The following is a 24859-nucleotide window of genomic DNA, read 5'->3' as shown; positions in this document are numbered from 1 at the left end:
AACCTTGTTTTTGGTTTAGAATAAGAATCTGATTCTTTTATTAGTGTTTGATGAATGTTAATAATATATGTGTGTGTTGATGTGAACTCAATACTTAATTGTGGTCTCCTCCGTTCTTGTGTATATCCTTTACCAGGTTGGTTCAGGCTCAATGTCAAGAACGCAATTATGCAGCTCAAGTTGATTAATAATCCCAATCTTCTTTTCTCCTATATGATTACTCTCTCTATGTCTCTCTCCTTCGTGTTCTCTCTCTAAGCCCCATACCGACACTTGCATAACTGTTGACCCAAGTCCTAAGTCCTTCTCCTTTCTTCTTTAATCAGATCATGCAACCTTCAAGAACAGAAGTTCAAATTTTCGAAACAAGAGCGATCATGAAGCAGACGAAGAAGAGTAGCAATCTCTCAATCTTCATAATCGTCTTCTTCCTTCTCCTCTTCGGGATCTTCATGTACAATGACAACCTCAAATCCTCCTTTGCTGACTTCTCTTTCTCAACAACCTCCATGAAACTAAATGTTTGTAATGGGGATTGCACAACACTAAGTAAATAAAGATTTTCGGGAGAAGAGTGAAGTTGGTTCTTTTATTAACGATAAACACGTGAGGTCGTCACTAAAACGAGTCAAGATTGAGCTCGTCAGTTCACAGGAGAACTAACAAGCTAATAATGACGAGCTCGGAAGCTAAAAGGAATTATACAGAAAACAATAACGGTTTCAAACGCAAAGTATTGCTCTCTGGGTATTGTTCGAGGGTCTGGATCCTTTTTCCAATAGATGTCTCGAGCTATTTATAGACGAATATAGAGTTAGTGCACTCTAAGGTTTTCTGCGTGAAATCCCGAGATTGTCCTCAGAGGTTGGCCCGTTTCTTGGTATCTCTGGTGAGTCTTTGTTGGGCCGAGTTGGCATATGGGGCAAAGCCCATATCCAACAATGGTCCCCCCTTTAGTCCGGCGAGCGAGGTATTTCTGCGATCGGTGGGCGTACTTCGAGTCTTAACATATGCTTGCTCGGCGCCAAGCTTGAGGTGGGTATCAAGCTGTAGGGGTAGATAGCATGAGAGCGTCGAGCATGAGAGTGAGCGTCGAGCGTGGGAGCGTGAAGGCGTGAGAGCATCGAGGTTCGAGCATGAGGGCGGCGTGCGCTAGAGCATCGATTGTGAGGGCGGCAAGTTCGAGATTGTCGAGCATAAGGGCGGCAAGTGCGAGAGCATTGAGTGCGAGAGCATTGAGCACGAGAGCATCGAGCATGAGGACGGTGAGCGCAAAAGCGTCGAGCGTAAGGGCACGAGAGCATTGAGCACGAGAGCATCGAGCATGAGGACGGTGAGCGCGAAAGCGTAGTGTGTGAGGGTTACAAGCGTGAGCTAGGCGAGCGCGAGAGCATATGTGAGGGCGGCTAACTAGAGTCTGGCAAGCGTGAGGTAATCGAGCGCAAGAGCATAGTGTTAGGGCGGCGAACACGAGAGTGAAAATCGCAAGCGTGAGGTTGGCGAGCGAGAGATCATCGAGTGTGAGGGCATCGAGGTGGTCGAGCGCAAGGATATCGAGCGCGAACGGGAGTGTCGTCAAGCATGAGAGCATCGTTAAGTATGCGAGTGTTGTCAATCGTGAGGGCGACGACGAGCGTGAGAGCATCGTCGAGCGTGAAGGGAAGCGTCATCAGGTATAATAGCGTCGTCGAGCGCAAGAGCGCCATCAAGTTCGAGCGTTGAGCTAAAGGGTATTGTCGAGCACGAGAGCGATGAGCGTGATAGCATTGAGCATGAAAGCATCAAGCTTGATGGTTTTGAACGCAAAAGCGTCGTGAAAGTTTGTCATCGAGCGCGAGAGCACCGTCGTGTGCGAGAGCATTGGGCGTAAGGGCGTCGTCGAGCGCGAGAGCGTCGTCGTGTGCGAGAGCATTGGGCGTAAGGGCGACGTCGTGTGCAAGAGCATTGGGCGTAAGGGCATCGTCGAGTGCGAGAGCGTTGAGCGTGAAGGCATTGAGCGTAAGGCGTTGAGCGCGAAAGTGTCGAGTGTTAGGTCATCGAGCGTGAGGGATACAAGCATATGTTCGATATGCAGCTCGGCTTTGTGTTTTACCGGAGTAAAGTGGTAGGCGAGATGGACTCGCCGTACCTTTAGGTGCGGCTTTTATGTGCGGCTTACCCTAGGGATGCTCGGGGTTGGCAAGAACATGCAAGCTGGAGCTTGGCTTATTAGTTCAGGCGCTCCCAAGCTGCTGCGAGACATGCTCGGCTTTTTGCTTGGTATCGAGATGTATTTTACGGGGCGAGACGTCTCTCGGCTTATACCAAGTTTTTGGGTGGTAGTTGAGATGAGCTCGTCGTACCTTATAGGTGCGGCCCTGGTGTCCGGTTTACCTTGTGGGTGCCCCGAGGTCAGCAAGAGTGTGCAAGTAAGAACTTGGCTTATTCAAACTTGACCGCATGCTAGCTGAATGCGAGACTGGGCTTGGCTTCTTTGTGCGGATTATTTCACCGATGCATCCATGTGGAACGCGTTTTAAATTTTACACCTAGCCAGGGTGATGATGTAGAAGCTGGACACTCGTTAAGAGGGACTCGTTCGACAGAGCTTATTTGACTAAGTGTACTCTTGCGAGTGTAACTTTTTTGTTGTCGTAAATGTCTTATTTTGAAGAACAGATGAGCTCGGTATGTCGAGCGTTCTTTTTTTTTTTTTTTTTTGAAACTAATGATATCATGATGTTTAACTCACCGTTGATCTTCGGTGTTGAGCTGCGAGTTGGTCATCGATGTCGAGCTGCGAGGCCATTGTTTGGGTTGTGGATAGACCATTGCGTGAACCCGACTCTTAGATGGGTGGTTGTGAGCATGTTTGAATAGTCCTGATGAGAGCAGTTGTCGGTCATAGGTTGTTGGGGATTAGTCTTATGCTCGGTGGCCTTTACCCGAAAATTGCAAACTGTTGATGAGCTAGTCGACGCTAGGTTTGTTGATGCAGAGATAAAGTGTGAGGTCGTTGTGTGGAGGGACTTCTTGTGGTCGGCATGCGCGGGATCAGCGCGAGATATTTTTTGGAGGACGGAAGAGGGTTTTCTAAGTTGGGATCGGCGCGCGGCAGTCTTGGTCGCATCAAGAGCGGCGGTGTTGGTAATGCAAGGTCAGGAAGAGACCGCTGTGACATGGATCGAGAGGGCGATCTGGATTTGCTCGGCAGATCTTGAGGTTTTCGTGGTGTTGAGAGATCAGAGGGATGAGGTTGCTACTTATGCGAGAGGTGATGTGAAAGACCCCGACCCGGACGTCCCAGTGTCCGCGGTCACGGCTTCCATTCGGCCCCATTCCCGGCCGAATATCCTTTGATTCGGTCACTAGGCTTTGGCTCGTGGCCTTGCTTCGTAGACCCCTTTACGCAGCGGAATATAACTTTAACCTTGACCCATCCCTTTGTGCTTAGCCATACAACCAACCAACCCCATTGGCTTGCACATATTAGGGATGGGGACATATAGTCCCTTCGGTGCACGGTGAACGGTTGCTCTTTTGGCTTCCCGAACCACTTACGTACCCAAAGCTCTGTATCGGACGTACCGTTAAAATGACCCATCAGTCATACCATTAATACCCTAATCAACTCGTCGGTCTTGGTATCAGAGCCAGGTCCGATCAACGATCCGACCCCATAATCGAATCGCTGATCAACCACAAACCTGGGCCGATACTTCCGACTGACTTGCTTACCACCCGACCGATCAATCCAACCTACAGCTCGTATCGTCGATGCTATGATCGCCCGATCCGACTAGCGATTGAATCACCGGTCAACTCCCGATCGATCTGTCCATTGACGCGGATCGTCGATGACCTTTTGATCAGTCCAATACTATGATCTCCACGGACGAACCACCGCTTATCCTACGATCGGATCTGCCCGCTTGCCGAACCGTCGCTCGTCTCATCGTACCTTTGATAGAGAGGTAGCATGCGCATCAGTTCGGACGAGTAAACTTGCCGAGCCGCACCCCCTTTTCTTCTTAGCCTTAGATGGACGATGGAAGGATGATGGTGTGTTGGAATGAAGGCCTTGCCCTCTATTTATAGTGCCCTGGCCGAATTCTAGGCTCCAAAAGGCACCTGTCCATCAAGGCCGTTCGGTTATGCCCGTTCGGACATGCCTGTCCGTCTGTGCCTATCCGGCCATGCATGTTCGGTCATGCCGTCCCATGACCGTCCACGAGCTTCCCAGCTGGCCCGGAGACTGTCCACCACCGTCCAGCTGGCCGAGCTTAGTCGAGCTAACGCTAGCTGGACGCTAGCTGGACGAGCTGATACTAGCTGGCCTAGCTGTCCGCAGCTGATCCATAGCTGTCCGCAGCTGATCCATAGCTGTCCGCAGCTGGCCTATAGTTGTCCATAGCTGGCCGATAGCTGTCCGCAGCTGAACTACTTGTTCATCGAGCTTGTTCAGCTCATTCAGCTCGTATTCCAGCTATTTGAGCTAGTAGCTTAGCTACTTAAGCTCATATAGCTATCGATTTCCTTAAAACAAACTGATGTTCCGCGATACATGATGTTCCGGTTGGGATTGGCTTGTCGGATTGCTGCACCGGTAGGCGTAATGAGATCGGCGGAGTTAACGAACCCAGAGCTCGGCAAGTCAAACTTGAGATCCGCGATCGGCAAGAGGTTTGTCGATCGGCGTTTTGAGCTCCTATCTCGCAATACGAGATTAATGGGCGGTAGAATGGTTTTCACGTGAGGTCGGCGGTGATGAGCTCGGTTGTGACGTGGCCAGCGGTCTTCAAGCGAGATCATCGAGGTTGATTGTTGCTGGTTTCGACGTTTGTCCTGGTGAGATCGAGAGGAGCAAACAGAGAAACGAGGATGAGATCGGCTCTCCAAGGACCGGGGTCGCCGCATGTGCGAGAGGTAAATCCTCAGTTGAGATCACCCTCGGAGGGCGGCATATTGGTCCCGAGGTTGGAAGGGGTGAGCTCATAGATCGGCAGTTTGAGGTCTGCAATTCGCGGGAGAGCGACGACGCATACTCTGATGGTGGCGACGCCGATCTCATGATGGGAGGTTGGCAAGAGGTGACGGGTCCTTTTGGAGACTGTTGCGGCGAGAGATCGTTGACCGTGAGGTCGGCCCTGATTTTGTGATCGGTACTTCCTGCGAGGTTGGCACAAACGATGCTAGTGGTGAGGTCGCTCATTGTTAAGATGCCGATTCTGATGACGTCGATCTCAAGGTAGGAGGTCGAGAAGTCGGCAATTCTCGTGTGATCGAGAGAGATCGGTGGGAGGTGACCGAGGTCGGCACCTCTTGTGAGGTCGGCACGTTTGAGGATGTAGTTGAGATCGGCAATGTAGGGCGTGGAGGTTTTGGTGCTCGCCCTTGTGAGATCGATGCCGATCTTAGGGTCAGTGGCGCCGGTTTTGAGATGGAAGATCGAGAGGATGTGGTGCGATTGCTCGACGCTGGTGAGGTCGGCAATCGTCAAGTGAGGATTGTTGATTCGAGGATGGTGGGATCGATCGATATTCATGATGAGGAGGATGCCTACCTTGACAAGGGGGGCCTTGTTCCGTTGTCGGATGCCGAAGGGATGAGACTACCTGTTGTGAGATCGGCGAAGGCTCCAAAGTGTTCAGCCAGTTGAGGTCGGCGGGACGATGTGCGATGCTCCGGAGGTTGGCGAATCCTAATTCTAGGTCAGCCTTTTCCTGCCATTGGGGCGAGCTATGGTAAGCGGAAAATGGGAGTGTGCGAGCTCCGACATGTCTCCGTAGCTGCGGTTCGAGAGGTGTGGTTGGTGTGCCGGGCTCTGGTAACATGGACGCAACAGTTTCTTCTTCACTTAAGTTCTATGAGTTCTCCATGTTGTCACGAGTTTTTGGGAGAGTGCTGACCGTCAGTTTTGAACGTCAAAAGAGGAGCGTTCTACTCTCGCCCCACGGTGGTCGCCAATTGTTTGTACCGGGGATTGCACAACACAAAGTAAATAAAGATTTTCGGGGGAAGAGTGAAGTTGGTTCTTTTATTAACGATAAAAACGTGAGGTCGTCACTAAAACGAGTCAAGATTGAGCTCGTCAGTTCATAGGAGAACTAACAAGCTAATAATGACGAGCTCAGAAGCTAAAAGGAATTATACAAAAAACAATAACGGTTTCAAACGCAAAGTATTGCTCTCTGGGTATTGTTCGAGGGTCTGGATCCTTTTTCCAATAGATGTCTCGAGCTATTTATAGGCGAATATAGAGTTAGGGCACTCTAAGGTTTTTTGCGTGAAATCCCGAGATCTCTGGTGAGTTTTTGTTGGGCCGAGTTGGCATATGGGGCAAAGCCCATATCCAACACTAAAGAATGTTCAAGAATCGATCAAGAACGTGCCACTGGAAGAGTGCGATCTCTTCACCGGTGAGTGGGTGTTCGATAACAAGATGCATCCATTATACAAAGAGGAAGAGTGTGAGTTCTTGACAGAACAAGTGACTTGCTTAAGAAACGGAAGGAAAGATTCGTTGTATCAGAACTGGAGATGGCAACCTAGAGACTGTTCTTTACCAAAGTAAAGTTTCAAGATGCTCTGTTTAATTAACTTTTATTGTTTGATTGATTTAGTTTTTTTTCAATAATTGTTTGTGTTTTATGATTGGTTTGATTGAAAGATTCAGAGCAAAAGTGTTGCTTGAGAAGCTGAGGAACAAGAGGTTGATGTTTGTCGGTGACTCGCTTAACCGGAACCAATGGGAATCAATGGTTTGTTTCGTTCAATCAGAGATTGAATTGCTACAATCGTGGTGATTATGTTCCTGGACTCAACTCAAGGTCAGATTGATGTGAGGGTTTTAAGATGAGGGAGGAGAGTTTGGTTGGTTTATTTATCTTTGAGCAAATGGATTAGTTTCTGGTTTTTGTGTTTTGTTTTTGTTTCCTCCTATCCTACTACATATTTGTTTTTCATATTTCTTTGTGAAATTCAGACAATGTGTTTGGTGTAATTTGTCCTCCTCATCACTCACTTGAGAGTCTTGTCATTTCATGTAATTTCTGATTTAAGAACCATCAATGGACCAATGACTTGAGACAATACTGAAACTTTGTCCTCCTCATCACTGATTCATGTAATTTCTCAATCCTAAACAAACTACCATGCTTCACAAGACAAGACAAGGTCTTGTTAACACCCAGTTATAAAGCTCGACCTTTGAAAAAGCAGTGAACAAGAATGTTAGATATGGGCTTTGCCCCCAACATTTACAGAAGCCCAAACAGAAGATCTTAGGAAGTTTTGGGCTTGAAGTCTTGGATCTAGCCCAACAGGCCGCAAGGGCAAAATCGTCATTTTACAGAGAGACAGTAGAAACCCTAGGTCACTGGCCCACTATATATATCAGATGTCATTCTCAGATCAAGGGATCCACGTTTTCTTGGGCAATTAGAGAGAGAGAAGAGCTATTATTTTCTTATTAAGCGCTTAGCTCCCTAATTGTCATTTTCTGTAAATCCTTCTTTTGAATTCTTCGTTAAATAAAAGGACCAGATCCGATTCATCCCATTTATATTCTTATCATTTATATTGTCGATTTCATACATCAACAATTTGGCGCCCACCGTGGGGCTGAAACGGAATCCTTGCATTTTGACGAAAAGAATTTGAAGACAAGGCGTTTTCGGAAAACAAGAAGCATGTCTCACAACGATCTTTCTAGCAACGAAGCTGTCGACTCCTCCGTGGACCGCGTCGTGTCTCCCAGGCATACCATATGGGGGTGCACCCGTGCGAGAGTGAACCAACCCCAAGGCGTCAACAGGACCTAATCAGCTGCGGTCGAAAACGCAACACTCACCGACCGCGAAGCCATAGGCGCTACGCGCATCGCTCCGACCAATGGCCCAGACGATGGCACTACCCCTTCGGAACGTGCAACCGTAGGCGACAATCCAATCGACCACGAAGCCGTAGGCGCTACGTGTGTCGCTCCGACTAATGGCCTACCCAATGGCGCTATCCCTTTTGATCGTGCAGCTGACGGCGTCACCCCTCCTAGCCACGCGCGTAGAGGCGTTACTATCAGTCAATCCACACTTGATCGAGCGGTACGAAGAACCCTGGGTCGGATGAGCGGTCAAGCGGCGCACATAGAATCTCAAGCACGGAGTGACCACGAAAGGCATCATAGACAACAATTTGAGCCTCGACACGGACAAAATGAAGACGCACTGGCGCCACGCACTCCTCGAGCTGAGCACAACACTCCGCGAGCTGAGAACAATACTCCACGAGCTAAACTCAATACTCCGCGAACTGAGCACAACGTCGCTACCTTGCCACGCGCTGAGCACCACGCAAACGTGCAAAACACGCAAAACTCTCGTTTAAAACCCAAGAGACCTAGAACACCCAATTATAAAGCTCGACCTTTGAAAAAGCAGTGAACAAGAATGTTGGATATGGGCTTTGCCCCCCAACATTTACAGAAGCCCAAACAGAAGATCTTAGGAAGTTTTGGGCTTGAAGTCTTGGATCTAGCCAAACAGGCCGCATGGGCAAAATCATCATTTTACAGAGAGACAGAAGAAACCCTAGGTCACTGGCCCACTATATATATCAGATGTCATTGTCAGATCAAGGGATCCACGTTTTCTTGGGCAATTAGAGAGATAAGAGCTATTATTTTCGTATTAAGCGCTTAGCTCCCTAATTGTCATTTTCTGTAAATTCTTCTATTGAATTCTTCGTTAAATAAAAGGACCAGATCCGATTCATCCCATTTATATTCTTATCATTTATATTGTCGATTTCATACATCAACAAAGAAGGCAATGCATCTAGTTTCACTAAAATGTGGTATATTTGTACTTCAAAATAGAAAAGTAAAGTTTAAGAATTCCAAATTTAAGAACCATCAATGGATTTTATAAAGTTTCTTAAAAAGTTCTTAATTTCATTTTTTCAAAATTATTAATAAAACTTGTTTTAAGCAACTTTGATTAAATACTTTGATGGAGATGCTCTAAGTGGGTTACTTTGATTAATTTAATATTAATTATATAATTAGTTTAATTTTGAGTAACTTAAATGAGTGGCTCCATTGAACATGATGTGAGGTTTCTCTTTTAACAATAGCTCTGTGGCATTGACTGATTTGACGACTGACGTTGTATCAAAGCGAACTAGATTAAGATCCGTGCTAGAGCACGGATTGAAATTCATTTTATTTATATTGTAATTTTTATATAAAATAAAATTTATGTGATTGTTTTTAAATGTTTTTTGAATAAAACATTATGCAATAAAATCATATGCTAAATATGTTGGCTTGAAAAAAGACACATATTTTGTAATTTTTATATTGTTAATGATTCTAGATAAGTACTTGTGCTATAACACTGATTAAATTTTATTTTATACAAAATTTTGTATATTTTATATTTTAAAACAAAATTTTAATATGTTGTATTAGGTTATATATGTGAAGTACAATATATATTTTACATCATGACTTGAATGTCATTATAAGACATAATTTTGTAAATGTGTTTTTTAAAAAGCGAGTTATTATATTATGAGTAATTTAATATATTGTTATATTTTTTGTTTTAATATAATTGGTTTCATGAAATTCTTTCATATTATAGTGACATATTATTGACATTGCTATAACAAATCAATTTAGAGTGTTTATAGTTTCTAACTTTTATATCAAGTTTCAATATATGAAAAATATTTCAAAATAAATTATTTAAAGTTTATTATATTATATAAAATTATAAAATTCAACAAAAATATAAAATTGAATTTAAATAGTCAAATTTTGACCCGTTACTCAATAAAATTTTAATTCAATAGATATTATTTTTAAAGAATAATATTACTAAAGCTTGAATATTTTATAGATTAAACAATTTATATTTGTTTTTAAAAATTCAGCTTATGTTATATCCGGAAATAAAACTATTTTTTAATTATAATAAATAATATGATAATTTATTTGTTTCACAAAATATAATCATATATAAAAATGAGAGGTGAAGTATAATGATAATTAACAAATTAATATGTTAAGTTAGATATCAAATGATTTTATTTGATGAATAATTTAATAAAGGAAATTAATATGGTAAGTTAGATGATATGATTCTTTAGAATATTCTCTTTAAGATTTTCTGTATAACCTATTTGTCACCAATTAATCTATCAATTAATGTATAACATATTTGTAACCAACTTATTAAAATTATATAGTCTACAAAACAATATCGTGTATTTCCGTTTTATTATAATGGGGATAAAGTAAAAATAAAAATTTTAAGAAGATAAGATTGTTGGTTTAAGGGCATCTCCAACTCCACTCTATTTTAGAATCAAATTTTTATTATAAAGCAACATTTGCTTCAACCTTACTCTATAATTTACTCTAAAATAGAGAAAATGATAAGATTGTTCTATATATAGAGCAACTCTATTTCCACCTCTATTTTTTTTAAGCTAACTCTATTTTAGAGTTGAAAATAGAGTAATACATTGAAGGAAAATAATGCTCTATTTTTGGGGAAAGAATAGAGATATATTTAACATAGGTTTTGTTGGGCCGTAACAAAAAGTACAGAAAAGGCCTTTTGGATCCATGTCGGTAACCTACTAATATCTTATTCTGGAAACTGGGAGATCAAGTAAACAGAAAAAATAACCCCTCAAAGTCTCGCACCGCGGCCTCCAAACAGATCTAAAACCTAAATTCTCCTCTCTCTCTCTCGAGTAGACAAATTCTTGCCGGCCGATCGACACCATGTTAAAATTCTTCTGTAAGATCTCTATCTATCTATCTGTAACTCGAAATTTGTTTGTTGCCCTTGATGAAGCGTTAGATGTGTTTTATTCTATATATTTTTGTTTTGTTTTGCCTCTCTTCATAACTGTAACTGTATATACATCTCGGCCTCGTAGGCGGCGACGTTAATAAAACAGTTATAATCTGGGACGTGAAGGCATGCCCGATCCCTGAAGGTCTTGACAGTTATGATATTTGGAACAACGTCCAAAAATCCCTATCGAATATTGGGTATCCAACTACACACATTCTAGAATTTAGGGCATATTGTGATTATTTTCTAACGGATGATAGTAGGCCTAGCGGTCCTTATATTCCTTTGATGCACGCATCTTCAGGTGACTCTAAAGGTGAAGACTCTCTCTCTCTCTCTCCCTCTCTCTCCCTCAGTTTTACCATATCTTTTGATGGTCTGCGTTTATATATATATTCAGAAGCTGAAGATGAGAGACGTAAAAAGATTTTAGTGGAATTGTTATGCGAGGCAGGCGAAAATCGCTCAAGAATGAACTTGTTGCTGATCATTGGAGACGTGTCAGAACAGACTCAGTTCATGAGGGCTCTTAAGTTTTTGAAAGAGGCGAAGCCCCACAATGTTTTCCTGGCACTCCCTCGTCCTCCATCATCAGAGGATTTGGTTGCAACTGTACGTGAAGTTTGGCTTTGGGAAACCTTAGCTGTTGGAGGATATCCTATGGGCTATATTCCAAGTGAAGACGATTCTGATTATGATTCTTCTGACGATTAGTCACCAAAGCTCGAACGAAGCATTTTTATCTTATTGTTCATTTGAACAATCTTCAAATAAGCTGGTTGATATAACGACTGTTAACTCTAATGACAAAAATGTTAACCAGGATTAAAATATACCACATGTGGTTAATTAGAAGGAACTAAAGACACTGATGCCCTCTTCTTCTTCCCCAAATCGATTTTGAGTTTTAGAACCCTAGAACCCTAAACATTACAATTGAAATTAACAGTGGTTTCATACCTTATCTATCAGTTGATTCTTGCAACGAACACACCAAACAATCAACCAGAACCGCAACTACTCAGACGGCAACTATCATCGCAATCAAAGGAATTCAGGATTTGAAGTTTGAGAAGAAAAATCGCTTTTAGGGTTCTAGGGTTCTAAAACTCGAAATCGATTTGGGGGAAGAAGAAGAGGGTAACAATGTCTTTAGTTCCCTCTAGTTAACCACGTGAGGTTATAGTTTAATCCTGGTTAATATTTCTGTTATTAGAGTTAACAGTCGTTATGTCGTAAGTATGGATCTACCGTTATTAATAAAATGAAGGTTTTTAAAAACAACGGAAATTAAACCAGGTATTTTTTGGGAAATTTAATAACTAGAAGAATTAAACGGCCAAAAAAAAATTAGATGGCGTATTTTTCGTGTTTTTCCCAAAGAATAACTGTCTGCATGCTAGCTGGGGATGGGATGAGGTCTGTGCAGGACAATAAGGGCATTTGCATCTGAGGGAAGCACAGTTCTTGCTGAGTCTCATCACTGACTGCTTGCTAATAACATGACGGCAAGGCATCATCATCATTGGCGGGTTATCTTTGCTGCTCTCATCTCTACTCACTGGACAAACGAAAACCGAGTGAAACTGTAACTCATTCCCCAACTCCAGAGGAACAGGGAGCTGTTTCATCTCTTCCCATTCTTCTTTCTTCAAAGGCGCCATTACATCAACCAGCTTCTCTGCATAAGGACACTTGTCAAGTTTTCCAATCCATATCTGAAAAGTCACAAGCTTTTGTATCTCTCGTAGGTGGCCAGAACAGTATCTCGGGAAATGGGTTCTTGCATACTTCATAGCATCATCACGGTTCCCTTCTCTCAACATATCACAGTACTTCAAACTAATGGGTTTAAACTCCACCTCTGAACTCTTTTCCGTCAGCTTTCCTCGGTTGGCAGAGATCCTTCTCATTGCTGGCTCAATGTTTCTTCTGAGCTTCATTGACTCAACGATTTGCTTGATTTCAACTGACTGAGATCTAACCAGACAGTCACCAACCTCGAACAACCCTTTTCTGTAACAATGCTGGATAAGTATCTTATTCACCAAACGGATATCGAAACCAATGCTTCTGCAGGCTAGAGATATGTCGGGATGGTAAAAACTCTCCAAAACTTTCACCAACTTGTCAAGACTCTGTTTCGTTTCCTTCTGTGATCTCTTAAGCTGGATAGTAGGGAGAAGGGCATCAAGCTTTCGGCGAGAACAGATTCAGGTTCCACACCATTGTTGTTACCTAATTGGATTCGATGCAACGTATCTTGGATTGTATCACAAGCAAGATCGATCACATCAAGAGAAACAGAGTGATGCAGATTCTGTTTCTTAGTAACTCGATCGAATGCATCTTTCACAACAGCAGTCGTCTGATCCATTCCTCCTCTTCTTGATTAAGCTTAAAAAAGTTTCACTACCAAACTGCAAAACATACAATAAATTAAACTGATTAGACATCTAAATTGGTCATTAACAAAAGAAATCGATTTCTTCTTTTCCCCTAATAATAATAGTAAGTAAGCAAGTAAGCAGATCGTATTACTAATAAACCCAAAAGCAATGATATTGTAACAAATCATCAAAAGCAAAAATATTTGAATTCAGTAATTAGAAGACAGATAGAAAGATGTGGAGTACCGTAAAAGGCGACTGAGAATTTCGAAAATTCAGAATCCAAAAGCCATCGAAAGAAGGAACGAAGCGAAACCATAAAATCCGACTTATGTATTTATAACGAAGATGATTTGGCATGACGAATCAAAATTGTTAAGATTTGGTTTCTGAAAACATGGAACCACTTATTTGATTATTCAATTATTTCACAAAATCTATAATTAATGGAAATTATGGAATATATCTTTAAAGAAAATATTAATATGGTTACGTTGACTTAGACACCAACACCTACTCAATACAAAATCCTTAAACATCATCATCTAATTCAATCTGCAATCATTTCTAAAGAGAAGCCAATTCAAATTCAAATTCACACAAATCTGTTTCTTAAAAAAAAAAAAAAAAACTCAATGGAACATTCATTCTAATTACCAAAAGACCCTCGTTGAGCTTCACCTATATAAATAAAATGATTCCACATAGTTAACTAATTACCATCCTTCCCACTTGTGCATGAAGTCATCCCACATAGTAATTGCAATGGAGTCTCGTAGAGAGTCAGCTGCAATATCTGTAGGCGTAGAATTCAAGTGCAGCAATTCCAGTTCTTCTTCCTCTTGTCCATACGGTTCCTCCACTGGACCAACATCTTCAGCACAAGCAGCGAAGAGCCAGTCGTGAATCCCGTCTTCCCTTTTAATGAAGTTGTGTAGAGCACAAGTAGCAATCACCAGATCCCTCTGGACATGGAACGGATACTGAGGCGCCGATATCAGGATTGGAAACCGGGTTTTCAGCATGCTGAATGGTCTTTGAATAACGTTGCTTAGAGACATGTGCCGGTGATTGAAAAGCTCATGTGCGTTCTGTGGCATTTGGCTTGCACCACGGAACTCATGGAGACAGTACCTTGTTCCCGGGTATGGAGCAATGAATCCTTCTGTGTTTGTATAGTCTCTATCGACAAGATAATATTTTCCTGGAAAAAGGGAGCAAACTTGAGATGGGACTCGTAGAAATCTCAAGGGATATGCTGGATGTAAGTTAGAAAAAATAACCTTTGGGAGCTTGTGGGAAATTCTGGTTTGGATCGTCTAGGACTGCTCTTAAGATGTGTAAATCCTCAACAGAGCCTTCCCATCCCGGATAGACAAATATAAACTGTGAATCAAAAGTGCAAGCTGCAAGCACATTCTGAGTAAGTATGCCTTTCTTGTTCTGAAACCGGGGCTGGTGTTTTGTAGGAAGGTGAGCAGGAATTTGCAAGCCATCTACAACTCCGATACAATCCTGAGTTAAGAAGGGTATAAAACAAAGCAAAACTAAGAACTTTGCATCACAGTTCCAAAACTCAAGAGTTTCTAATGATGATTAGATACTTTCATTACCTGGAAATATGGATAGAGCCTTTTGCTATTGACTATCTCGGGAGGTGTTTCCAGAGATGGTGGGTGAAGGAACTCACGTGACAAGGACTTAACCGCCTTTAGCACGTTGTTAAAATGCCGGCTAATGGTTTCACCAGAACGCTGAAACCTCTCTTGTATCACTCTGATTCGCTGATTATGGCCAATGATGCTTAAGAATATAGCAACCTGCTCTTCTACCAAAACACTAGGAGTATCACGCAGCAAGCCTTTCCCTCGAAGCGTTTCAGATAGCTTATGAAACACATGCTTATCCATCCGAAGCAGTTCCCTGCAATCTTTAACAGGTCCTTCTAGCAAGGCTTTCAAATATGTACATATCGTAGGAGGCGAATTACTCTGAGGTTGATTTACACAACTGTGGTAGTACAAGTAACCAGCAGCTGCAGCAACTAATTCCATCTCATCCAATTCTATGTCAAAATCTTCGTTACTAGTGGACGAATCTGAAAGTAGAGCCAAAGATAACAGAGCAATTCCATATGATCAAAGTTTCTACTAGTGACAATATATCTTCATTCATAAGTAAAATGAAAGCAAAGAACCCCACATAAGCTAAGCCAACAGAAGCAGAGACAAACAGAGAGATTGAGGCCAACGAAAACGCCTTCACAACTCCTTCATCAAAGGATGAATTCGTCGCAAAGTTTGGATCACCGTGAAGAACCTTCGCCGGATGCAGATCTGATGCACCACCACACTCGGAACCCTAATCTCAACACCACCGTTTAGCCTAGATTCATCGGATCTCAAAGAAAAACCTAACAATAAAAAGCAATTAAACTAACTAATTTATCTAACGGATGTTATTTTGCCCAAAGGTTTAAAGAAACAACTGATAATAAGAGACCTGCTAAACGAATGACTTTTTGAAATGAGAAAGTAGGTATGTTGACCAACACCTTGTAAATCATCCAATGCTTTGATGCATTTGCTGATAGAGAATCTATCCACGTCCTTGGTCAATGCCGCTGCCCTCATTTTGGAAGCTGCTGCGATTTCTAGCATTGCTTCAACAATTGCATCGCCACAAGCCTTGCGACCTCTCTTGCGTGTTGTTGTTGGTCCAGAACTAGAAGGTGTACGCTTGTTCTGTCCACCAGTGACGTTAACTTCATCTCCAGAGCCAGAGAAAGGTTCATCATCACCAGACATCCTTCAAAAAAAGACCAAAAAAGCTTCAACGTAAGAGAATCAAAACAATGAACGAACCTCTAAGCTCGATAGCTAGGGTTTTTTTTTTTAACTCGATACATGACAACAAAATTGGATTCTTCATCTTAAAAGACAAGGAGCAACTAGGGTTTGATTTCGATGAACACAAAGCTTACATGTAGAAACGGAAACAAGACGATGAAAACGAAGATGGAAGAAGCTTTTGCTTAAAGCCTGAGAGAGTGAGAGATTAACCAAAGCGTCCACATTAGTTAAATATCCGATCAACTCATATTTTCTCTAATTGTGGACCAGAACCTTATCCTAAATCTCAAAATTGAGTGTATACCATATACCTTTAATTTGCCTAATTGAGTTGAATAATCAATTACTTAATCTTCGATTATTTGAAAAACAATACTAACACAAGTATGGGAAGCAGGAGGAAAAATCCAAACGGAGATTGATTATATCTTAGTCTGAAGTACACAAGACACAGCCCTTAGAAACTGTTCTCTCTAATCATAAAATGAAGGATAAAAGAGATTTGTAAGGAGAAGAAAAGGAAAGCAATAAAAGCTTGGTTTTAGTTGGGCGAGAGAAAATGAACACGAGCAAGAGTGTACTCTTTTCCGGCAATCCAAACACCAGTTTGTGACCACTGTACATCTTCCCAATCAAGATTCTCCTCCAGTACCTACTCAATTCAAAATCCTTAATCATCATCAACTATTCTTTACAATCAAAAATAGAGTCAGAATGGAAATAATTACCTCGATATGATCTGCTGGGAGTGGAAACCCTATAGACCGCATAACCTTCTGCGGGAGAGGTTTCTTACAGCGTGACCAACGGAAAACATCGATTAAACTGTTGTCTGAATCTGTTTTGTCACCGTTTGTCAGATGGTTCTGTGACTTGTTAATACTATCTGTCTCCATAGGTTCATGTGATGATTGTTGTTGTGAGGCTTGGATTGCCTTGATAGTCTTCTCTCCCGCGAAACAGAGCTCATACCTTTTTCCATACAAAGATCAATTCAGCCTTCAAGACCTTATTCATATCAATGAAAACGCTTGTGTTTATATGATTTGTGAATACCTGCATGAATGTGTTTCTAAGTACAAAACTTCTCCTTTCTTCAAGCGGGCTGAGGTGAAAAGAGGCTTCTTGAGACCCTTATCAGCGACAATGCTTATGCTATATTTGATCCTGCAAAAAAGTAGATCAATGCGTAGTAGAACTCATCTTGCGTCTGTCTGAACATTTTAGGTGATACAGATTCATGATACAGTTAGGAAACTCAGTGAACATTTCTTTGAAGCATTGGGAGAAATTATTCAGACGGTTACCAAGGTTCATTGCAGAGGTTGTATTGTATTGTCACTTCTCGGACAAACCTTTGTTGCCGCAGAGCATTCTACAAAACGGTAAACAAGTCATCAGTGATCAAAGGATATGAAATATGAGAACATTATGCACACCGAAATGCTATCTGCCGTAATGCAATAGTTGTAGAAGATTGCACCAAATGCTTGCAGTCAACAATACTGCTATTAGTCTGATCAAAATTCCAAATGAAGTAAAGAATGGGAACACTAAGCGAGCAGAGATTTCCAAACTGGAAGGAAAAATACCGAAGCTGCAGCTCTGGTGGTCATAGATCTTTCAACAGCCATTGGTGCAAGTGTTGGCTCCACAGTTGAGGAGTGTGTAAGCGAGGGTTCCAGTTCAATAGTTCCACCTCCTTTCTGGAATCATATCATCAGAAATTTCATAAACTGGATATTATGCACATAGTGGAAGAAGGTTGTCAAGGTAATAAAAGGACAGATTACAGATGTCAAATCACCTTCAGTATATAGCACCGCTCAACTCTGTAACTGCATCCGATTCCAGCTCCCCATGCTCGAGAGCGGACATTGTTCCTTAGCTTGGAGGTGTAGTCTAACCAATTTCTTAGTTAGAATGAAAGTTCGATAAAAGTTCTTTCTTGTTGTAAACAGAGACGCAATATAGTATGAAGTTTTTGCCCATGGACATGGAACACTTAATTTAAGGAATAATAAGCAAGATAGAGGTAAGCTAACTTACAATCTTGTGACGGCAAGACTCTAATAGTAGCGCGCAACTCTTGCATTGTCGGTGGAGGAGGAGAAGCAGTGGGACGACAGTAACCTGTATGCATGAGAACTAGATGACAGATAGACTAGAATCAGTGTGATGTTCGGACCAAACAAAGACATCAACTGCAAAGATTCATTAGGACATGTACCAGCAACAAGATCCGAATCGTCTGTGTATATATCTGTTCCCCATAGCTGGCCACCTCTTACCTGCATAGATACGAGCCAAAGGTCTCAGCAAACAACAAAGAAGGGATGCTCTAAAAAGAGCCGTCTTTCCCAAATTAATAGGCAAAGTAAATTATAACGCTTAATCAAACAAAGATGCAGATTGGAACTAAGAGTCTAAGACTATATGAGATACTATGACACAAGTCATATTGGATCTATATTCTGTCTTACTTGGCGATTTGTAGCTGTAACATGCTCAGCTGGAATCCTAACTTCGAGAGTGGGGCCATTATTTGCGAAATCACCGCTTTTGTCAGGCTGGGACAAATCATATTCTTTCCACAGCTTAATCAGTTCTTGCATACATTCGCCAACTTTGTAAACAACTATCGACATCTCTGACTTGCCTGAATCATCACAATAAAATGCAAAGCTGACAGTCTGACCAAATTATAAACTGCAAATTGATTTTTAGCACAGCAGCACATTAGAAGATAAAAGTAACAGGCAGTTGATAAAAGTTTAATAAACCTACTTAGACAAATTCTGCAAATGAAAAAAAAAATCAAGGATATTAGTAACGTTTAGTAGCTCAAATCTAAAGTGGCATTAAGGATCAAACCAACTTTTTTGTCCAATTTTTTAGATCGTGAAGAATTTTATATTTGACATTCTACTGTGAGAGTAAGGAACTGCGACCTAGGGACGACTAGAAACCACGAAATAGATTGGCTATCAAGAAAATGTCTGTTCGTAGATGACGATTTCAATGATACGCAAAAGACGAATGCCAAGTTAACCGGGTTTGTTTACTGTTATTCTCCAAGCATTGCAACTCGATCCGTTCAGAAGGATATAGAAATGAATGATTACCTTGTACTCTGCAAAATAAAAACAATGAAACACGGATAATACATTAAAAGACAAGTCAGTAATTTCAAAAAAGAAAAGTCTTGAGCTAAGCTATTACCTAACTTATGTGATAAAAGACAATATTCTTAACGGAGCTAGAAAAGGAGTGTTGAGGAGGAAGGGAATCCAGAGAAATTCAAATTTGGGTTCTAACATCTAAGAGATAAGACATATAGGATATTCCAACAATAATAGCCCCTTCATCATATAATTCGGCATTATGACCTGCAGATTTTACTATATAGGTTCCAATTTTAGTCAATGGAGTATGTCCCTCTAAATGGTAATATATAAATGAGTCTGCTAAGCAATGAGAAACACATAATTAGACGAAGTATAGGTAGGATTAAATGAAAAAGACGCACCCTTCGTTGTCCTGACTCCGTGAATGGACACGATCGCGGTTTGTAGTTTGTGGGCTGCCTCTCGGTCTCAGCGCTCTCTTCCGCTGCTGAACTCCATAATTGAAGGCATCCTTTTCCCTCTCTGTAGCTCCTTCACCCTCCAAACACCCATCTTCAGATTCCTTTTCACCGATTCTGCTGCGCTTTTCAGCTCTTTCTGCCTCTGAATCACCATCCCTCTCTCTCCTTTTTTCCTTTGATTCTCTTTCGTCCTTTTCCCAATTATCCGGTTCATTCTGCTTCTTCTGCTCTGGTGCCACATATTCCTGCTCTGCAGGTTTGACAGATGCTTCTCCCAACTCTTTCTCATTTTGCGAGACATCTTTCTCAGGGCCAGTCCTCCCCTCTCTTTTGATATGGTCTTTATCTTTCTCTTTATTCCTTTCGCGCTCTTTCTGCTCCATCCTCTCTCGTTCCCACCTATCGGCTTCTCTTTCTTCTCTGCCAATCTCTTTGGGTTCACTCATGACACTACCAACAAGCACGGATCCTCTTCGGTCGCTTCTATCCTTGTCTCGGTCCCCCCATTCTCGATGCTTCAACTCTTTTCTTTTCTTATCTTTATCCTTAAATCTATCTTCTGTTTTTGCATCAACCTTGTTTTCTCCGACGGTTTCACATCCTTCTAAATGAGGTCCCTCCACAGGCGCCGAGGAATCTTTAGGCCCAACGACGTCAGTTGGGCCTTGCGTATTACCCCGGGATGCCACCCATGAATCCACATTTGCGGTCGAACCTTCAGCAACTCTCTTCCCTCTATGGTAATCCTTCTGCTCTTTCCAAGCCAAGTGACTAGACCCGTCCTTTTCCATTTTAACCTCACCTTTCTGTTCATTATAGTTCTGATTCTCCCTATCAAATTTGGTATCCCTAGTATAGTTTCCAGTATTACTACCTTTTCCGCTAAAATCATCCCCTGGACGCTCAAACTTGGAATCCCTGTCACTCTTAGGACCCTGAGTATCCCTCTTTGTCTCACCATATATCTCTCTACCATCATTCCTAGAATAGCCTCCAGTATTACCTTTTCCGCTGAAGTTATCGACTGATCTCTCAAACTTCACATCTCTGTCTCCTTTAGGACCCTGAATCTCCCTCTTAGTCTCACCATATAACTCTCTCCCATCACTCCTGTTATCTCGGCTCTCAGCCCTAACTTCCCTGTCATCCTTAGCACTGGGTTCGGACACCACAGGGGTGTGAGTCAAATGAGGGTCACTTGAAGAAACAGTGGTGGGAAGCGAAGGAGACCTATAAACAAGAGGAGAGCGTCTCTCTCCATCTCTAGGCTCACTTCTGGCAACCTTAACCGCTCTAGAATCAACCTCATAAGGAGCAGAAGAAGCAGCAGCAAGTGGTGGTGGATGAGAGTGAGGATGCGAATGAGGATGAGGAAGCGTGTGACTGTAAGGTTGAGGCTGAGGTTGAGATTGAGATTGAGGATGCTGATGGTGATGATGAACTTGAGCAGGCGGTGGAGTTACAGGAGGATGCGTGGGTTTAGGGTAAGATCCTGAATCATCGTGAGGGTACTTGGCTGCTGAGGAAGAAGAAGGTGGTGGATGAGTAACACCCTCTTCATGAGATCTCTTCGGAACACCACTCATCACTACCTAAATTAACAAAACCCCAGATTAATTCAACAAAACAGAATTGCACCTGATTCTAATACGACCTAGAGCGAAACACAACGTAATTTGAAATCACCACAACGAAACATTGAATCCCTAAAAATGAACGCAGGAAATAACAAAAACGGATTTATTTTTACCAATTGAAACTGAAGCAGAGGACGAAGAAGCAAACTCCGTTTTGGATTTTTCCCCGCCGGGAAGTATAAATGGCGAAGTGGATTCGGATTTTGGCCTCTCTTGAGTTCGTTACGCCTCTCTCTCTCTCCCTTGGTTTGGGGGCTTGCCTTGCTTAACTTTTTTTGGACAAAATGTTATATTTCGCGTTAATATTGGCGTCTTTTCACAGACCGTCGTCGTAGCACTTTTACCAAACGATTTCTAGGTTTTAGTTATTGCGCAGTGTTGCCCTCGTACTTATTTTATCTCTCATATTTTTCATAAACTTTCAATTCCGCAGTTTACATCCACCTAATCCGTCCCTCGTATGTTTTACTTGAGAAAACTGAATTGTTGATAAAATAAAATAAAGTAAATAAACTATTGATAGACATTTCTTTTACCATTACAGAATTAGCCAAATTACTTTTGTGAATCTTTTACAAGTTTTTCTATTAAATCGATAAAATTTCTTATATATATATATAGTTTGCGATTGAACTATGACCGTTGAGTCACTTAACTGCTTTTATTATAACCAATCACAAAAATGATAAATATATATACTTTTATACTTCTTTGTCCGATATTTTGACTTTTAACTATTTTTACCTACTGCTAATAACCACTTTTTATGTCCGGTAAAACTTTTGTATCACCCATTATTTTGCGTTCAACTATAAATGCTAAGATCGGCTCTGAGCCTCTGACAATGAATTTTTACCTACACATCTCTCTTTCGTGTTTCATGAATTTATAACACTGAAAAGAGTTATGCAATATAATGACCATATTTATTTGAGTATAAAGGCAAAGAAATGATAAGTAGATTTGGTCTTCGAGGGCTTTCCCCGCACCAATCAGGCAATCACCATCCATCAAGTTTTGAGCTAATGAAACTGACCTGTCGAATTAATGCTTATATAGGCTTTGTTGCCTTTAAAGAGAAACAGAGCTCATTAAATTCACTGATACGAAATAAATAAATTAAAGATAATACTATATCGAAGAAGCCACCATCTCTACTTATATCTCGAGCCACCATGCATGAGAGTGAAATATTCAAATTTTATAGGCATAGTAATGTCGTCTTTCACAGTACACTCCTTAGTACTTGTATCATGGTTTGTAGTAGTAGCAGTACTCGCCGGTGGAGAAGACTCATCGGACACGGCAATGTTTCCGGCGATGTTTGTGTTTGGAGACTCGTTGGTGGACAACGGAAACAACAACCACTTGAACTCACTGGCTAGGTCCAACTATCTCCCTTACGGCATTGATTTCGCCGGAAACCAACCTACCGGTCGCTTCTGTAACGGCAAAACCATCGTCGATTTCGTCGGTACATATATACACTACATTGGTCTCTCTGCATGCATAAATTTAGGACAAGATTTTTTCATTTCTCCATTTTGCGTTAAGTTATATAGTAATGGGGATGTACATGGATGGTTGCAGGAGAGTTGCTAGGGCTGCCAGATATACCGGCGTTTATGGATACGGTGGACGGAGAAGTTGATATTAGCCGGGGAGTGAACTATGCCTCCGCTGCCGGAGGAATCTTAGAAGAAAACGGTCGCCAATTGGTACTTTATTTGTATCTTAATGTTTTCATAATATATTTTTAAAAAATCAAAACAATTTGACTAAGTATAGGTTATATGTATGTTTTTCACGTTAGTTAAGTTAATATCGACATTTGTAATTTGTTTAATAAAATTGATTAAACCAGATGAACATTATGAATTTTCTGTAAAGAATCCAAGTTGAAAACCTACAAATTAAAACTAAAACCAAAAGGTAAGTTTTGTACTAGATTTTTTTCTGATTATAAACACACGAATTTAGATATTAAAATTTATGTATTTGGCTAGCCACATTTGAATCACGAAGAGTATTAAATGTCAAGTGGCTTTGATTGGGTGCATGAAGCTTTTGGCTAAAGACATGCGCATGAGTATTAGTAATTAAGTAACACTAATAAATGTGGAGTTGCATGCCTGAAGGGAGAGAGATTCAGCATGGCAAGACAAGTGGAGAACTTCGAGAAGACATTAGTGGAGATAACTAGGATGAGTAGATCAGAGTCAGTAAAGGAGTATATGGCAAAGTCATTGGTGGTGGTGTCAATGGGGAACAATGACTACATCAACAATTATCTGAAACCATCGCTTTTCCTCACAAGCTCCATTTACGATCCTACTTCTTTCGCCGACCTACTTGTCTCCAACTTTACCACTCATCCCCTTGTAAGTCTTATTATATACTCCATGCATCTTTTACCATGTTTCTATAATTAACTACTAATCAACCACATATATGTGTGTGTCATCGGGTGCCTAAAAACCGTATATAATTACAAATTTATGGTTATCAAGTGTTGCAATTATATGTTTAAAAGTTATAATTCAAATTTTATACATTTTTGTTTAGGAGTTGTATGGAAAGGGGTTTAGGAAATTTGTAATAGCCGGTGTGGGTCCATTGGGTTGTATACCGGACCAACTAGCAGCCGGAGCGGCTCCACCAGGTGAATGTGTGGAGGCGGTTAACGAGATGGCTGAACTTTTCAACAACCGCCTCATATCGCTGGTGGATCGTCTCAACTCCGACAACAAAACCGCCAGTGAAGGCATCTTTGTATACGGCAACACATATGGAGCCGCCGTGGATATCCTCACCAACCCTTTTGCTTACGGTTAAGTATCTAACTTATTTATCTCTTCTACTACATTCTCTAATCAAATGTTTCGTTTTAGGTTAGTTCAGATTACTTCATATATAAATCTAATTACATTTGAAATGGATGGTTTAATAAATCTTTGTAGGATTCGAAGTGACGGATAGAGGATGTTGTGGAGTAGGGAGAAACAGGGGAGAAATAACGTGTCTGCCACTAGCGGTACCATGTGCTTTCAGAGACCGACACGTGTTCTGGGATGCATTTCATCCAACAGAAGCTTTTAATCTCATAATTGCTCGTAGAGCCTTTAATGGTTCCAAATCGGATTGTTACCCCATTAACCTTTCTCAACTCTCTCGTCTCTAATTCTCATCACAAGCTTAATTCTTCTTTATGTATCTTGTGTTTTGCCACTTTCAAGTTTTGTAGACTTGTAGTACCAATGCATCTTTCTTCTCATTACCTTTTATGTGTGATACATATCTGATCACTGATGTCCCCATCTATATGGGCTATGGCCTATATTATAATTTGAAGGTTGATCATTCCCTAATGATTGCATTATGCAGTAAAACATGAGACTGTTTTGAAATTAACTGTAGAAGCTTATTCTACGTTTTGCTTGGTTAAGAACATTGTAGAAACTTTCATGCATGACGATGTCGATAACAACATAGAAACTTACATGCATGTTGCGGAATGATCAATGAAGAAAACAATGGTAAG

General features: G+C 41.3%; 3 protein-coding genes, 1 long non-coding RNA gene and 1 pseudogene across 8 annotated transcripts; 3 read left to right on the top strand and 2 right to left on the bottom strand.

Annotated features, from left to right (window-relative positions):
* The first annotated feature begins 1282 nt into the window (after positions 1-1282).
* LOC147940495 (uncharacterized) lies at positions 1283-7046 on the top strand. The gene is made up of 2 exons (XR_015564378.1): positions 1283-6549; positions 6650-7046. It is a non-coding gene; the product is annotated as an uncharacterized LOC147940495 (long non-coding RNA).
* Positions 7047-10646: 3600 nt separating this feature from the next.
* On the top strand, positions 10647-11683 carry LOC104708242 (uncharacterized). 2 transcript variants are annotated; one of them, XM_010424782.3, is made up of 3 exons: positions 10647-10790; positions 10933-11166; positions 11251-11683. In XM_010424782.3, exons 1-3 carry the CDS (start codon positions 10775-10777, stop codon positions 11562-11564), a joined length of 564 nt encoding a protein of 187 aa, XP_010423084.2. In that variant the 5' UTR covers positions 10647-10774; the 3' UTR covers positions 11565-11683. The 2 variants fall into 2 exon arrangements, with proteins under 2 accessions (XP_010423084.2, XP_087318991.1); XM_087462865.1 differs by having other exon boundaries at positions 10647-10791; positions 10937-11166.
* Positions 11684-12081: 398 nt separating this feature from the next.
* Positions 12082-13263, bottom strand: LOC104708241 (protein RMD5 homolog; annotated as a pseudogene).
* Positions 13264-16496: 3233 nt separating this feature from the next.
* LOC104708240 (uncharacterized) lies at positions 16497-21638 on the bottom strand. Of its 4 annotated transcripts, XM_087462864.1 has the most exons (12): positions 21432-21638; positions 19622-21273; positions 19158-19225; positions 18576-18751; positions 18323-18383; positions 18142-18240; positions 17900-17994; positions 17685-17798; positions 17400-17467; positions 17149-17259; positions 16821-17064; positions 16497-16744 (listed from the first exon to the last, which is right to left on the bottom strand). In XM_087462864.1, exons 2-12 carry the CDS (start codon positions 21265-21267, stop codon positions 16634-16636), a joined length of 2793 nt encoding a protein of 930 aa, XP_087318990.1. In that variant the 5' UTR covers positions 21268-21273; positions 21432-21638; the 3' UTR covers positions 16497-16633. The 4 variants fall into 4 exon arrangements, 2 of the variants coding, with proteins under 2 accessions (XP_087318990.1, XP_087318989.1); XR_015564373.1 differs by lacking the exon at positions 19158-19225 and having other exon boundaries at positions 19618-21273; XR_015564374.1 differs by lacking the exon at positions 19158-19225 and having other exon boundaries at positions 19618-21269; positions 21432-21633.
* Positions 21639-22504: 866 nt separating this feature from the next.
* LOC104708238 (GDSL esterase/lipase At5g08460-like) lies at positions 22505-24595 on the top strand. Its single transcript, XM_087460734.1, has 5 exons — positions 22505-22792; positions 22909-23036; positions 23457-23699; positions 23884-24148; positions 24279-24595. Exons 1-5 carry the CDS (start codon positions 22534-22536, stop codon positions 24497-24499), a joined length of 1116 nt encoding a protein of 371 aa, XP_087316860.1. The 5' UTR covers positions 22505-22533; the 3' UTR covers positions 24500-24595.
* Positions 24596-24859: the final 264 nt, after the last annotated feature.

Source organism: Camelina sativa, chromosome 8 (genome assembly GCF_030686135.1).
Source record: "Camelina sativa cultivar CO46 ecotype springtype chromosome 8, ASM3068613v1".
NCBI lineage: Eukaryota > Viridiplantae > Streptophyta > Magnoliopsida > Brassicales > Brassicaceae > Camelina > Camelina sativa.
Note: the sequence above shows the minus strand (reverse complement) of the source record. Positions and strands in the feature narration are given on the sequence as shown.

What these genes read in the sequence shown, in the direction of transcription:
- LOC104708238 (XM_087460734.1), top strand. Translation starts at nt 22,534, where the DNA reads ATGTCGTCTTTCACAGTACACTCCTTAGTACTTGTATCATGGTTTGTA. An exon ending in AAGAAAACGGTCGCCAATTG is followed by an intron (nt 23,037 to 23,456) that starts GTACTTTATTTG and finishes GCATGCCTGAAG; the next exon opens with GGAGAGAGATTCAGCATGGC. An exon ending in ACTTTACCACTCATCCCCTT is followed by an intron (nt 23,700 to 23,883) that starts GTAAGTCTTATT and finishes ATTTTTGTTTAG; the next exon opens with GAGTTGTATGGAAAGGGGTT.
- LOC104708240 (XM_087462864.1), bottom strand. Translation starts at nt 21,267, where the DNA reads ATGAGTGGTGTTCCGAAGAGATCTCATGAAGAGGGTGTTACTCATCCA. An exon ending in CGGAGTCAGGACAACGAAGG is followed by an intron (nt 19,226 to 19,621) that starts GTGCGTCTTTTT and finishes TTTATTTTGCAG; the next exon opens with AGTACAAGGTAATCATTCAT. An exon ending in CCACCAGAGCTGCAGCTTCG is followed by an intron (nt 17,468 to 17,684) that starts GTATTTTTCCTT and finishes ACCGTTTTGTAG; the next exon opens with AATGCTCTGCGGCAACAAAG.
- LOC104708242 (XM_010424782.3), top strand. An exon ending in ATCTTCAGGTGACTCTAAAG is followed by an intron (nt 11,167 to 11,250) that starts GTGAAGACTCTC and finishes ATATATATTCAG; the next exon opens with AAGCTGAAGATGAGAGACGT.